Source organism: Polyodon spathula, chromosome 7 (genome assembly GCF_017654505.1).
Source record: "Polyodon spathula isolate WHYD16114869_AA chromosome 7, ASM1765450v1, whole genome shotgun sequence".
Classification (NCBI taxonomy): Eukaryota; Metazoa; Chordata; class Actinopteri; order Acipenseriformes; family Polyodontidae; genus Polyodon; species Polyodon spathula.
Genome location: NC_054540.1, coordinates 39,351,903 through 39,368,658, shown reverse-complemented (window position 1 = coordinate 39,368,658; position 16,756 = coordinate 39,351,903). Strand labels below are relative to the sequence as shown.

The following is a 16,756-nucleotide window of genomic DNA, read 5'->3' as shown; positions in this document are numbered from 1 at the left end:
TGATTGCTGAAGTGTAATGCTCCAGAGATCAGCTCATTTTGCCTCCCCAGTGCATCAGCACACACAACAGCTGCGATGCTGGCTCTGGGGATCTTCAAGTGGGCACCTTCCATCCTCTGTGTTTCGTCGACTAGCCCACAACACCTCAAGAAGGATCAACAGTGATTCTGGCATCCCAGCTTCACCCCCCTCCATCCTCCACTGAGCTCAGCCCAGCTTACTTACCCATATATCAGTGTTGCTTTCTTTCTATTGTGCTTGAGATCCCCATCCAGCATCTTTCTGTCTCAACCACAACCAGTTGCTGCTCCTTTCTGCTGCTTCAGATAAGTTCTTCACTGTATGACGCAACTCTTGGCCACTGAACCTGACATCTCTGGGAAACCCGAATGTAGAGCGTGCCACAAATCCTCGACAACCCACCTCCACTGGGTAAACTCGGACATCCTCGCTGTTCCGCTTCAGCAGCTAGTTGAGCATCCTCCCCCACCCAGAGGTTTAGGTTCTGTGGTGATGGGACAACATCATATGTTGATCTGATCTGTTCCATTGTCCATAGGCCTTGCCAACCAATCTTGCGTTGTTCCACACTCTCCTATCTTATCCATTCTCCCTGCTTGGCCTGGGAAATGGCCTTTACACACACTACCAGCTTCCTCCGTTCAGCTGGGGTTGCCTTGTGTCATGTAGTAGGACCAAGACCTCCTTTTCCATGCTGAACTGCCCCATAATATCGTGTGCTATAGTTATGCTTTCAATTTTGTTTCCATATTAAACTCAGATTTTCAACCATTAATACCTAGGCGATAGAGTGATGTCCTTTGGAACATAAACTGTTCGTGACATTGTCTCTTTTTACATCTCTGAACAGTCTTTTAATATGATTAGTATTTAAAAAAAAATGTACATTAGGAATTATAATGTCATATTTCAGCAGACCTGGAGAAGAAACTGTAACACCTACGTACATTCAAATGTTTGAGAAGTGGCGCTTATCCATTTGGTCCGCGTGAGAACGAGATGTGGGAATGATGCCCGCTCGGTGGGGGATATCTGCTACCGGCCATATGAAAATGATTTTGGTCGCTAATCTCCCGGCCTCCCGGTGTGAACTTCCTTTCTCTCTCTCTCTCTCTCTCTCTCTCTCTCTCTCTGATGATTGTGGGATTGTGGGAGGAGCTTGCAGGGAGGTGGAACACCAGTGCCATAGGACTGAAAAAACCCAAAATACTTTATTTATTTGTTTATTTGTTTAGTTGTTATTTGTCATTTTTTGTGTTTGTTTGTGAGTTAGTGGTGTGTGTTTGAAGATCCCATTATGGGGTCTCATTTCAGAGGGCCGGGGGTTTTCACCTGCTGACACGGGGTCTGTTGCCTGCCTGACCTCGGAGTTTCAGTGGAGGACTGCTGGCACTAAGAGAGAGGTGATGGGGGTTGAAAAAATTTGATCAGTGTCAAGAATTAACTGCTGGTAATATTTGTAGTGGAGGTGATGCTTGTAAATAAGCTTGTAGAGGATGGTTTTATGGTGAAAGGTGAATTTGTTCAGGTTTCCCCCCTTGTGACTGCGGTACCGGTATACTGGTATTCGTAATGTGCCCCTGTTATTAAAAAAAAAAAAAAAAAAAAAAAATGATTGTCCCCAATTAAGGGAATCCCCCTGGTCTGCAAAAATAACAATGTTAAGTCTGTTGTTTAGGAGGCAGGCGTTTGTGTTATTAAATTATACAAACCAAGTTATAAATATAGCCTGGAATGTTTTAACAGTGGAGAGCAGGGACACCAGAGGAAAGCCTGCCCGAGCAGGAAGGCTAGAGCTGAGACAGGGCAGGAGCAGGGTGATGCTGGCAGGGAGGAAGTAGGGGGTGTTGGGGATGAGTGGGAGGAAGAGTTGGCTCCTGTACCGCAGCCGAAGCCAGAGCCCGTGCAGACCGAGGAGGAGACGACCCAGCGGCAGGAGACCAGAGCAGAGCCACCAACACCACGACCTCGCACAAAGAGACCAAGCCTGCTGAGAATGGTGAAGAACTATTCAAGGAAGTAATTAAGAGAATGCAAGATCCTGCCGGGGTGCCAGTCCCTCCCAGCATGGAGGAAGAGGCAAGCAGAGAGGGGGTGAGCTGGGCGTGGTGTAGGACTTCTCGCTGGCTGAATCCTAGCCGTCCGAAACAGTGACGGCTGTGGCTAGGGAAATAGAGGAGGAAGTGGCAGAGACCGGTGTCGCAAGGCCGGAGGGAGCCTTGGAGAAGCTGATACCTGGGGGTGAGTGAGAGGATAGCTTGCTTATCTCAGACATCCCTGACAGCCAATCCGGCAGCAGGAATAAATTATACATGCTTGAATAGGTAAATCATTTTATGAAAGAAAGAAAAAGAGAGAAGGGGGTAGAAATAGAGAACTTCTTCCCTGATTTAAAGTTATTTGTCCACTCCACTCATGCAAGGAATTCAACACTGGAAGAATCTGATCAGCTAAAAGGACAGACTAAATCTCATGTTTAAAAATGTCTGTGTTTTATGTAACTTATTTTATTACTTGTTTTATTCTGTTGGTTTTACTCTTATTACCTATAATGGAAAAGTGTGTGTTTGTTTCTTTTAATCTTTTAAGAGAGCACAGGTTTTAGTTTTTAGAGCAGAAGCAGGTGCGGGTGATGTTTCTGCAGGAAATGCACTGATCAGATAAATAAGGAGGCATGGCAAGTAGAGTAGAGGAGGCTGTGTGGGATGAGTCACGGCGCCAACACTACCGCAGGGGTGGCAGTACTTTCTAAACCCTTTTATTAGACATGGAAGAAATAGAGAAGGGGAGGATTTTAAAAGCAAGAGCCAGGCTGGGCAGTACAGTGCATGTTTTTATTAATATGTAATCCCCCAATAGAATGGGGGAACGAACTTGAAGCAAGCTCTTTTTAATATTAATAATGATGATGTGGTAGTTTTGGGGGGAGATTTTAATTGTGCTGTTAATTTTAACAGAAATAATGATGAACCACATCCTCAGTCCTCCAGAGAGCTGGCTGCAGTGTTAGAGTCCAGTGACCTGGTTGACATTTGGAGATGTCTGCACTCGACAATACACCTGGTCTCAGTCTCGTGCAAACTGTATATTGAGTGAGACTAGACTAGTTTTACACTTCTAGAAATCATTTAAATACATTTATTGAAGCAAGACTCGCCCCAAGCAGTCTCTCCAACCACCACTGCCTATCAATTACAGCAGTAACTCAATCAAATCCCCACAGAACATCTTACTGGCATTTCAATGCAAAATTATTACAAGATATAAAGTTCAGACAACAATTCAAACATTGTTGGATCATTTGGAAAAAAAGAGAAAACACACAACAAAGATTTAAGGCAATGGTGGGACACAGAGCTGGAGTAAAATATCTTCCTCCTAGAGGAAAGTTTAAATTCAGAGTATAAAGAACAGACCCTGGAGAACTTGAGAGAGAAGAAACCCGTGCTGGGGATCTTGTTGAAGGGGGAGATTGAGCTTCCCAAATTCGTGGAGCTAAGAGATATTGATGCCCCCACCAGCTTTTTCTTCAACCTGGAAAGGAAGAGAGCGGACAACTACAGCTGTGCTGTGTCAGGACTGCTGGGAAAGAACTGCATGCCGCTCTAAGGTGGTTACAGCGTTCCAACTAAATCAACTGTGGAACTAAAGGTTTTCCATCCCCCTCCTTTTTCTTCAGTGGACGAGCAGAGATTAAATTTCTTCTCCCCGCTTCGGGCATTGAGATGTTATATGGATAGGACGAGAGCGCTGCGTCAGTCTGAACAGTTCTTCGTCTGTCACGGTGAACGGACCCTGGGAACTGTATTAATACCATAATGTACCTAAACCACAAAACCGGTATACCTACCCATCCCTATCACACACCCTGTCGTGGGTTATTGCTTACATAACAAATACTAGTATTGCTACCGTTTAAGTCAGGACATTCATTAAAAAAATGAAAAATTGTTAAAACATTGTTATGGTTTAAGTCACCAAAGTCGGGAAATGCCATACCGCCCACTACTCAGCTGCATCCAGGTTAGGTTAAAATCTTCAGCAACACAATGAAAAGCACAACTAAACAATAATGACCAGGTATTCCTGTCATGGATGTAAATAACACCTCGCTGCCCATCACATTTCAATATCTATGGTAATGATAATTGGATACCACGCTGCCCATGGTAATGATAATTGGATACCTTTGTGACATTTCTTGACTTTTGTTGCTTTAAGTTTAACCTATAACTATTTTTAAACTACATTTTTTGTAATGAATCATATACAGTCTAATCATTACAGAAACCTTTACCAAAAATATATACTGAGATGTGTACATGATTAAGTACACAGCGCATCAACAAACTAACTACTGACCTGAACTGCAATGCTGCTGCTGAGGCTGCATAGCACTGTTGATTCTGAAGTGTGGTGTTTTTTTACACATCTAAAGAACCTCTTATCCAATTGTGTTGAAGCTTGGTTAGCAAGTTCTTTAGCACTATTGAAGGCATCAGATCAGATATATGGAGTGACATGCCTATCTGTATGTTGTACATTTTTATATGCAGATGGATGGAGCTCTAATTTTGCCTTTACAACTATGGAGGGGGTGTATGTTTTTGTATGTTCTATTGTGTGGCAGTAACTCATTTTAACAACGGTCATTTTCCTTTGACAGATTTGATTGTTGTCATAGCATCAGTCATCGTACTGAGTGTTGGATCGAACGGCCAGGTGTTTGCCACTTCTGCTATCAGGTAAGTCCTGTTGATAGCAAATGACTGAAATATCAGGTAGAAAAGGCTTTTTAAGGATTGCGCTAGTAATAATGTTACTACAGTTAGTCTTTGGCCATTTAATTAGAGGCCAGTCTGTCCATCTGTTTGAAGAGTTCAACGGGTGCTTTGTTTCATCTTTGCTAGGATCCTGCCAAGTTGTCGGACTTTGCACAAGGAGGAGGAGTTGTGTGGAGAAAACAGTTGCTATACATGGCTTAAAAAAAACAAAAGCATGTCTTTCCAACATTATGTAGCATTGCCATTATAACCGAGTATGTAGTTGAATATTGGAGTGTAGATAAGATGCTGATATTGTAATGGATCTCCTCCTAGCAGCTTATAAGTTCATAATAGTGACATCAGCACAATACATGTACTTACCTCTCGACCGGAGAGTTCTTTAGTTGATTGGTAAGACGTAATTTGAACCATATGTTTTGCGACTGGTGTCAATTTAGTGGGCTAAGATACTAATTCATTGCAATGTATTCTTTGCGGAAAGCCCAAGGCACTTACCTAAGTAGAAAACCTTTTGTTTGACCTTTCCTGACTCTTCTTGCATCGCCTTTTCAAAGAGATGTTGTTATGTACAGTACTAGTTACCTCTACTACACCCATACACCCACTGGAAGTGCTCTAGATAAGGTTTTGGGTCACTGAGTAATTTACTCTCCAATTTAGTTCGTAAAATATATTTTGGGTGAGTAAATGCAACATTTTCTTAGTCATGGTTACTTTCAATAAATATCTGTGGCAGAGTGGTTTGCAGTGTAGCGGTGATGTGGTTAGGAAACAGAAGACAGACAATAAAGTTCAAGATCCAGACAGGTTTTATTTTGTAAATACTGGTATGATGACCACAAAGAATAATCCCAGACAATACACAGCAATGTGTATTGCACTGTTCCTAAACAACGGGTTGCAGTCCCAAAATAGTAATACAGTTCGAAATGAATAAACACAGTAGAACACACACAAAGACACACATATTCACATAGTCCAGAGTGAGTGTTATGGTGCTTGTGGTGAAATGAAATTTATTGTCTACAATGGTGCAGTGTTGTCTGTGTTTAGTGCTGGCCTGTATCTACAGCTCCAGAATTGTGTTAGCTGTCTAATAATAACAAATATGTAAATTTTTAGACACTCAAAAAACAAACAAAACACTCACAATAATTCACAGTACTCCTTCTGGTTCAGCTTAGCCATAACAAAAGGAACAATCACCATGCTACATCCCGTTTTGTACCGGCAGTCACGCACCCTTGGTTAGCAAGTGCAACCTTTTCTCCTCCAATCCGCGGTTGCCACATCATTTCCCTTCCAGGTCGATGACTTGGTGTATTGTAGCTCCGCCCCCTTTCTAGATGGCCGACTTCCATCTAACCCTGGGAATGAATTGTCAGGCCATCCAGTCCAGGTCTCTCTGTTCCCTTTATACAGCGCCCTCACAGGTCGGGAGAGAGATTTATAACCAAGATTCATTCTTTCTCTTTCTCAATACCATGCATACTTTAATGCTAACTTATGGGATACGCATACCTACAGCCTTACATTTTAACTGTAATGTTTTTTGAACTACTGTACAAAAACTTGGTCTTAAAACAAAAACAACAATTACTCTTATTTGCTTTATTGACCACAAACAACAAGGCTGTGAAGTAAATGAACGCAGAATAAACAAACTATATTTAAAATTTCAATTTGGAGATGGAATTAACTTAACAAAAAGCTTGCATGCACATACTATATATTTCTAATGTTTTAAAAACTGCATTGATACTGCACTAATGCAAATAATATTGTATTCCTTACTCATCACCTTGCTATAGCAATATAAAGCATCCTGTCTCTCTAAACACAGAATATTGTGTTTATTATATAGATTCAAAACATTTGGTTGCGGCAGCACCGAGCTTCTGATACTCTAGTCTTATTTCTAATATTGCCGCTACTATCTACATTAGGGTGACCAGATAGCAAGAGTGAAAAATCGGGGCACGTTTGTGCGGGGAGGAAATAATCAATGTTTAAATGAAATACTGCACAACGCAAGTGAAGCAAACTAGTACCTTTCTTCTGCAGATAGGCTTTTTTATTATTCATTCTTTCTGTGTGCATTGTACTTGGGCAAAATCAAAAATGTAGATAAATATAATTTTAAAAAATAAATAAATAAAATACTCCAAAGCGGTTAACTTTCTTGTTTACTGTTCAGATGACAACGGTGTTTTAATCAGCCTATCAGTCTGAACTGGCTTTTCTGTGACCTGCTGTACCGTACGTAGCAGGTAGGGCAGTTAGTGCTGCATTTTTTTTAAATTAGGTTGCTAAAATCTAGTTTTATTTTTGCATGCAAATGGAGGTAATTGGATTGAACATCTTGTGACTTAAAGAAAATAAGATCAATCGCTATTTAGCTTCAGAATCACACATTAAACAAAATACTACTACAGAGGCTGCTAAACAGAACGTAAAACAAACAGCTTTCAGAAAACAAACTAGAACGTGAGAGCAGACAAAAAAGTATTCCTGTGTTGGTTGTACCCAAGTTAAATCAGCACTACAGGTACTATCAAGTACATCTACTGTACCTCGGTTTAGACCCGAATAAGCACGTTTTCTTGTTTTGACTCGGTACTGATAAGTTTGAGTGGTGCTGTGTCTCCCGATTGCAAAAATCGTGCAGTGTAAACCCGGTTTAAATTCCTAGATGGGACAAATAACATGACAACGAACGTGCTGCATACTGTATATGGACTTTAATAAAGAATGCCAGAAACATTTGTGTAACCGAGTTTTGGGACTGTTTCTAATTGGCAAAGCTTTGCCTTACATTTCCAAACAATTCAGTGGATGCAGACGTGCAGTCTCAATATATGGGCAAATTCATACCAGACAGTGTCGGCAGCAACTATTGGGAAATGTTGCATGCTTGCCTTTAACAAATTACAGCGCTGTTTCAGTAAGGAAGCATGTACCACAATTTTTAGGCTTTTATAGTGCTATAAAATATTATCTAGGTGTATTTAATGTTTAAACAAGTCCGTGAAATGTCCGTGAAATCCTAATTATAACCCTAATCCTAACTGGTTGACCTGGCCATGATCATAACATCCTTTTTGCCAATAACATAACAGTAGAACTCCTTGCAGCGCTTGCAGAAAATCATTTTGCTTTTGAGCTTTGAGTACTTGCTCAAGCTTCAATACACAGTCACAATAATAATAATAATAATAATAATAATAATAATAATAATAATAATAATAATGTGTCCCACCGGCACGATGCTTCACATCCAACTCGCCACCGTGTTATGCTGCGGTCTTTTTGTACACAATTTACACAATGGGATCGAATACAGTTTATTTTTTTCCCACTGCGTTTTCCCGCTGTGTTTTGCTTTTTAGTGACAGGCTCGTCAACACCAGCTCCCATGACACTTCAGCAGTAAAATTAGACGCACCAAGTAAAACACATGACACATACTACATCATGTGGTTGCAGGTTAATGTGATTGGATAGCCGCATGGATGCAGTGGTAAAAACACGCCCTAAACCAGTAGAGTATGCTGTTGCACTGCGAGACAGTACAGCAGCTACATGTACGAAATTTCCTAACGCCTGGGTTTTCAACGTTTACTCTAAAAATCGGGACAAATGGGGTCCCGACAATACCTCAGTCGGGACGCGGGACAAAGCCCCTAAAGTCTGGTCACCCTAATCTACATGCTTTAAGAAAGCTCCTCGAGTAGTGTTTACAATCTTAGCTTTTGTCTCTAGCCATGTTAAAAGTAACGCCAGGCATGCTGAAAGCTGACAATCTAGTCTCCTTCAGTATAGAGGAGTGTGACAGGATGGACGTGAGTGGCGACGACAGGCCGGAATGCAGGAAGCAGAACACACAAAGTACTGCAGGGCAAAAAGACGCTTATATAATAAATAAATAAATAAATAAATAAAACACTTGCTCACAGAGCACAAAAGAATAGGTTGAAACAAAAATAAATTTTGAACACAAACGCTAAGGTCAGGCTAAGTAAATGCCTTTCACTGATCCTTAGTTCTTTTAAATTTCTCTCTCCTCTCACTCTCCCATTCCTCCTCTGAACACTCACCCGGAACACGGAGAGCTGCAGGTTTTTTATACCGTGGCCGAGGGGTTTAACTAGCTCATAATTATTCTATTACCCCTCGGCCACAATCTGCACAAGTTTATTAATTACACTGGCAGAGGATAAGCTGCCAAAACTCACCTCTGCTAAAACACACACACACGGCTCTCGCCTTCTTTTAAATAAATACAATCCAATAAATAAATCATAAAACAAAAATAAAAAATAACACAGGGGCGGAGGGGGAGACCCCGTTCTAAAAATATACAAACAAATGCACGTACAGGGCTCCTCGTCCTGTCACAAGGAGCTTGAATCATTTATTGACAGCTGCGAGGACAAATACGGAAACATCAGTCTCTGTTTCCACCTTGTATTAGACAAAAATAGTTTAAATTTGGAGAAAAATCTGTCCGTTTATTAACTAATCAGCGTAAACATAATGGAAAAATCAACAATTTCTACTATCAAAGATCAATATGGACTACATTAATATAGTCACAAAAAAAAAATCAATGAAACATTCAAGTTCTTCTACACCAATTCTATATAAACCTGAATCCGACATGTCCCAAATAAATGTGTTTGTAATCATTTAAAATACCTGTACTCTCTGTACACAACTGAAGAATTGCAAAAAGCTGTGTTTGCCATGCTTCATGGAAAATTTCCTGGCTAGGATGGATACCCGATCTAATTTTACAAACGTTTTTGGTCCCTTATCTCTCCTCTCTTTTTTAAAATGGTCAATTATTTATATACTTGCAATTTAATGTCACAGTCTTCTTTTGAAAATAAATAAATACCCTTCACTTTTTGGGAATTATTGTCCACTATCATTAATAAATACTGATATTAAGATAATAAGTAAAACTAGAAAGTGTTCTTCCATATCTGATTCATTCAGACCAAACTGGGTTTATGAAAAAGAGACATTCATCAGATAAAACTAGACATCTTTTTAATATCATGCATCTGGCCAGTAAAAGTAACAATCCTGTTGTTGTAGCCTTAGATGCATAGAGCACTCACACAAGTAGCATCTGTTTTGCTTTTTTTTTAATTATTATTATTTTCTCCTTCTCTCTCATTCTCACTCCTGAACACACAAACACGAGTGAGTGAATTGTGCAGTTATTTATACAGCTGTGCTGAGATTCAATTACTTTAGTCACTTGAACCCAGCACGTGAACTCATTTGTGTATTCCCATATTAATACACATTTTATCTGCACATAAAGTGATTGTGCAATCCCTGTGCCTAAATACAACTATATATTTTGACACTTGTTCTAAATATCCCACATTATATCCTGTGCACCTATATATATATATATATATATATATATATATATATATATATATATATATATATATATATACACACACACACACACACACACACACACACACACACACACACACACACACACACTAACCTTAACATAATACACACATGGGCGGGGGCACACTGCCACATACCAACCCCCTTGGCCCCCCATGGCCTCAACGGCCACCTCCCCCCTTAAAAGCCCAAAAGTCCAGCACAAAGTCCTGGGCCAGAACCGGAGGCTTCAAGGGGCCCACAGGTCATAAGGCTGTCAGCAGCAAAGCTGACAGCAGGGTGGCATACTCGGAAATGCTGCCAGTCTCCTGGCTGACAGCGGAAATGCTGTCAGTGGAGCCATTAATGGCTCCCAGTCTGGCTCCTCCAGACGTGGTAGTCTTGGCAGTGGAAAGGCTGCTTCCTCCTGTAGCACACCTGGCAGCATTAAAGCTGCCAATGGCGAGGCTGTCAACAGACATCCTGACAACTCTAAGGATGGCTCCTCCAGCTGAGGTGATCCTGGCAGCGGCGATGCTACCAGTGGCAGTGCTGTCAGCGGAAAGGTTGACAGTTCCAAGGCTGGCTTCACTAACCCCAGCAAATCCCCGCAGGTCAGCAGCAAATGACCTCCAGGGCATGTCTCTCCCGGCCGTAGCACACGGGCATCCCCCTGCGATGGCGAACAGGACTCCCCGCGTGATGTCGTGTAGGCACCCCCAGGCGATGGTGACTCGGCAGCCCTAAGCAGTGCAGGCTCGGCAGCGCTAGGCATTGCAGGCTTGGCAGCCCTAGGCATTGTAGGCTTGGCAGCCCTAGGGGTTGCAGGCATGGAAGCCCTAGGCGTTGCAGGCCCTTGGAGTTGCTGGTTTGGCATAGGGGCATCCCGACCAGTCCTGTCCTCCTTCCTCACATCTTCTGCACCAGCTCGATGGAACCTTGGAGCATTCCCTCCAGCGGTGATCCTCTTTCCCCCACTAGGTGCACGAGGGAAACAAGTTCTCTGGCTCCTTTGGCCACTATTACTGTTGCTGCTGGGGTGGTGGGAGCAGCAGTCTACCTCCCCCTGCTGGTAGTGGAGCCCATGGTGACCATTGCTTCTCCCTCTCCTGATGGACAGGGCTGCTGATCACGTAGTGCCCACCTCCACAGAAGTAACATCTGGGCTGCTGTTCCTCCGGCTGTGGCTGGTGATGCTGTTGTTGCCTTCTCTGGATGTTCTTTCACATTTTTTTTTTTCAATAATTCTCTCACAAAAAAAAAAAAAACACTTAAAAAAAAAAAAGTCCATAAAAAAAAAAAGTACCCGCAATATCCCTGATCTGACACTTGGAGGCACTGTTATCCCACTCTAACATCACATGTGACAAGCAGGCTGTAGTGGTGATGTCAGACCAGAAATGAACACAGACAGGACTTGTGAGTGATGAAATTGTGCTTTGCGCCGATTTATTGTAAAGTAAAAATGTTTAACAAAACACAAACACTGAACAAAGCAGACGGCGCGGTGGCCAAAACAAATAGACAGACTAACAAATGGTGGATGAACCCCAAAACAAGTATCGTGCGAGTCTTCTCGCACAAGTAGCATTTGTTTTGCTTTTTGTTTTTTTAATTATTTTCTCCTTCTCTCTCCCATTCTCCACTCCCAGACACAACCCTGAGTGACCCAGCTGTGCTGGAATTTAACTACTAATTAATTATTCACTTGAATTAATTTGTGCATTCTCCGTGCTCACATATTAATACACATTTTATCTGCACGTGAAGTGATTGTGCAATCCGCCTAAATACAACTATATATTTTAACAACACTAGTGCTAAATGTCCCACATTATATCCACTGCACTAATATATGTACACCAACATTAAATCATACGCAACAGTTAACACATAATACACACATGGACGGGTGTGCAGTGTGCTTTGCACCTGTGTGTATTTGTGTGTTATATGTTACGTGTGGTGTGTTAATGTTGGATTGGTATAGGTATTGGTGCACGGGATATAAATGGGTCTGTGTAGCACAAGTGATTTAAAATATATAGTTGTATTTAGGCACGGGGATCACTTCACATGCATTTAAAGTATTTAATAATATGCAAGCATGGGGTTGAACAAATTAGTTCATGTGCTGAGATTCAAGTGAATAATTAATTAGTAATTGAAAGCTGGCACAACAGTATATATAGATGCACATTGTGCTCACTCGGGGGTTGTGTGTTCAGTGAGTGGAGAATTAAAAACAAAAAAAGAAATGAAAGAGAAAGTAAATATAACAACTGCTACGAGTGCTGGAAGAACCAGCACCATACTTGTTTTGTGTTTAGCATTCGTCCACACTGTTTGTTGGTGTCTGTTCGTTTTGTTTGTCTATTTATTTTGGCCCAAAGCTCTGTGTTCTGTTTTGTTCAGCACTTTATTTTCTGTGTGTCATTAAATGCACTGAGCACCACAGCATCTCAGTTTTCATCTGCCAGTACTGCCTGTCTGCGTGTGTACTCTTTTCTGGCTCAGGCCAGGAAGAGTACCTCAGATATATGAAAAAACAAAAAAAGGGCAGTGGCAGAAGACGCCATCAAGCTGAGGGACTGGATCCAGGACAGTGCTGGGCTGGAGGCCCAGTCTATGCCCATAGCCATCTGGGTCCTGTGGCTGATGGGCACAGAGCGATGGGAGGCATATGAGAGGGAACACACCCAAACATCCTGGAGGAGGGTGTGGAGTTAGTCCTGTGCTACCTGGAGGCAACGATAAACAGAACAGCAGCCCAGGTATCAGGTTCTGCAGTGCCCAGACGGGGGGAGCCAAGCATCCAGCGCCTAGACGGGGGGGAGCACAGGCGTTCAAAGCCCAAGGGGGAGCTGTTCTCACTTCCACTGCATTAGGAGAGCAGCAGGAGCTACCTCTGCCTCCACTGCTTCCACCACCAGGAGGAGAGTAGCAGGAGCTGCCTCTGCCTCCTCCACCAGAGGGAGAGCTACAGGATACAAATAATCATTCTAAATAACTTCGACACAGTTCTTTAGAACTTTCTAAACATCCCTAAAAGCACATGCTATACCAGTAAATTCCAGCATATTACACTTAAGTAGCATGCAGAGGATTTGGAACACATATTGCACAGTATTGTATCAGACTGTCAGTGTGCATTTGTAGTTTGATACTACAGAGCTGTGGTTTAAAAACGGTACTGTATATGTTATTGAGGCAGAACAATTGGATCCTGTAAGACCCAACCTTTGAAATTTCTGAGATCAATCAGCTACTAGGTACCGGGCAAGCTTAGATGGGCTTAGTGGACTCTTCTCGTCCATACATTTGTTATGGTTTTCTGTTCTAAAGCAGTCTTAATTGCCTTTGTAGGGGAATTCGGTTCCTCCAGATCCTTCGAATGCTTCATGTTGATCGACAGGGCGGCACGTGGAGACTCTTGGGTTCTGTGGTTTTCATTCATAGACAGGTAATTCAGTTTAAAAAGAACTGCCAATAGTTCAATAGTTCTGATATTTGATATTTAGAACATGTTTATAGAGTGTTGTTTAAGAAACCTAAAGAAGTCTAAAACTGTATCATCTATTTTAGTCATTAAAACAGACTTTAACAGTGTGTTAGCTTTACTATTGTATCTTTGCTGTATTTTAATGGTCTAAACAGAAGCGGGCATTAAAATGTTATATAACAACCTGAAAAGTTTACAAGAAATGTATACATTACCTTTGCTGTGTCCTGTGTTGTCTAACGCAGTGTTTTATTTTTAATAGAGCTGCACAGGCTTATTAGTGTTCAACCCGCTCCTTCAAGCTCAATAGGGATATAGAGATTCAAGCTCAGCCGACACCTTGCTTATCTATAAAATAGTTAAGAAATCTTTACACGCCGATGAGAATACAAATAAACTAGAAGTAACCTAAGTACACATGCAAGAACTAAAGTCAATTTAGTACTACAATATCAAATTACACTATGTAACACAATTTTTGTTCCTGGGTAGTAAGTGTTATTTCCTAATTGCTTATGCCTCAAAAGTATAGAAAATGGCTATTATTCCCCACAAACTTTGCTTTTGTGACCAGGGCAGTGATATTTTGAAATTTACCTATTTCCATTGAGAAAACGGTCTTTTCGTTCACGTAGTCAGAAAAAAACAACATATGAATCCAAATTAACATGTATTTATACTAAAATAATACAAAAAGGACTACAAAAGATTTAGAAGTGAGTAGTTTTTCGGGATTTACAATTATACTGTAAATCACTTTCACGAATCAGCCCCCAAATGTAGTCTCCCATCATGTTCTCGTTATACTGTCCTTGGTAGCGGCGTTCAAAGTCCAGTATATCCTGGTGGAAGCGCTCGCCTTGCTCCTCCGAGTACGCTCCCATGTTCTTGAATTTATCAAGATGAGCATCAAGGACATGGACTTTGATGGACATCCTACAGCCCATTGTGCCGTAGTTCTTCACCAGTCTCAACCAGCTCCACATAGTTTTCGGCCTTGTGATTGCCCAGGAAGCCCCGAACCACTGCGACAAAGCTGTTCAATGCCACCTTCTCCTTACTAGTGAGCTTCTTGGGGAATTCATTGCGCTCCAGGATTTTCTTTATCTGTGGTCCGACGAAGACACCGGCTTTGACCTTTGCCTCAGACAGCTTAGGGAAGAAGTCTTGAAGGTACTTGAAGGCTGCCGACTCCTTATCTAGAGCTCTGACAGATTGTTTCATAAGGCCCAATTTGATGTGCAGTGGTGGCATCAGAGCCTTCCGGGGGTCCACCAGTGGCTCCCACTTGACGTTGTTCCTCCCCACAGAGAACTCGGTCCACTGTGGCCAGTCCCGCCTGTGGTAGTGCGCCTTGTTGTCCCTGCTGTCCCAAAGGCAAAGATAGCAGGGAAACTCGGTAAAACCACCTTGGAGACCCATCAGGAATGCCACCATTGCAGCCTCTTGATGCCATCTCAGAAAAATGCAGATATGTATCCACTTATGCAGCTGGAATTAAACTGAACTGGTGGGCTTAAGGCCCCTGTATTTATACTACTATTTATATTACCGGAAAGTTCTAGAAGTTACTTCAAGTTTACTCAGCACTGAATCTGTCTGGAATGTTCTGGAAAATAGGTAAATTTCAAAATATCACTGTCCTGGTCACAAAAGCAAAGTTTGTGGGGAATAATAGCCATTTTCTATACTTTTGATGCATAAGCAATTAGAAAATAACACTTACTACCCAGGAACCAAAAAAAAAAATAATTGTTACACGGTGTTATCAGTTGTCATTCATTTTGGCCTAAATATCTTAATAAACAGCACAGATGTAATCCTTTCAATTTGAGATAATGTATTTGTATTTCTTAAAACGGCAGTGCCAGGAAGCCTAGTTCATTGCCAGTATTTTAGAGAAATAAAATGGATCCCCCACCTGCACCCATGTGTCATACAATGAGAGTTTGCTACCGTCCAAGAAAAGAAAAATAAAGGCACATTATTAGGCTTCATTTATTTATTTTCTGATCTTTGATTTATTTTTATATTTTTTTTCAGACTGCAATTTTTCCAGGGGTAAATGTTTGAATTCCAAACAAACGTGTTTTTAAACATTGCAGACACTTTTGAAAATCACACAATGGTTTGGGAAATGCATTCCTCTACATTTACTCTGAGCATTCGCTATTTAGATAGAAGTCAAAACTAAGAATAATTTGTATAATTATTAGTGAAAGTATTAACTGGGGTTAATTTCTGTGAAAAGTTTAACTAGCTAAAGAATACATATGTTATAAAAGCAAAGACTGAACCATAACAAAAAAAAAAAAAAAAAAAAAAAAACACTAAACATATTCTCTTATACAAAAAAACACTTAACATATTCTCTTACACAAAACCAAAACAAGCATTTATTTTCCATTCTCTGTTCATGGCCTAGTTGTAGTGTGTTTTAAACCAACACGGCTAGTAACATGCTCCCGATATATTACACCATAGAAGTGTTTTCTCTTAGATCAGTAACACCTTCATGATTTGTATTGGTAAAACATTTTTACAAAAAATGTAGCAGAATGATGTACAAGTGAAATTTTTACCTTGATGAAGTAGGAACACAAACATTCTTTGTGCGTGGCAGCCAAAAGCTAATCCAACACCAGATTGTAGTAGAAGTACGAGAGCCAGTAAGCTCAGATGATGAAAATTACTACCAGCTGGTTGTTAAAAGGAATGCACCTGGTGACTTCAGGGATCATTAAATGAGTGCTACTTATATTGAGTGCAATTTCATTAATTTTGCCCAGGTGTGTCTAAGTACAGTAGATTATGTTTAAAGAGGTTTACAATAAATCATCTCCCTCTTCTAGAGCTACTGTTACAAAAACATTGCTTTTTATGGGGAAACAATTTAGAGGGAGTGGTCAAAAGGTTTTCTGATTTGTTTTCTTTTGTTTGAGAAATCCTTATATTATAAATCTTCAAACAAATTAGAATTTCAAATGCCTAGCCATGAAGGATGGGGTTTGGACCCAGCACTGATCCA

At 41.1% G+C, this 16,756-nt stretch overlaps 1 protein-coding gene across 1 annotated transcript in view; it reads left to right on the top strand.

Moving 5' to 3' along the window:
* Positions 1–16,756, top strand: part of kcnq1.2 (potassium voltage-gated channel, KQT-like subfamily, member 1.2) — a 514,204-nt gene that overhangs the window by 80,083 nt on the left and 417,365 nt on the right. The window contains exons 4-5 of the mRNA XM_041255488.1: positions 4,688–4,766; positions 13,593–13,689. Of these exons, the coding sequence (XP_041111422.1) occupies positions 4,688–4,766; positions 13,593–13,689 (176 nt within the window). The remainder of the gene's footprint in view (positions 1–4,687; positions 4,767–13,592; positions 13,690–16,756) is intronic.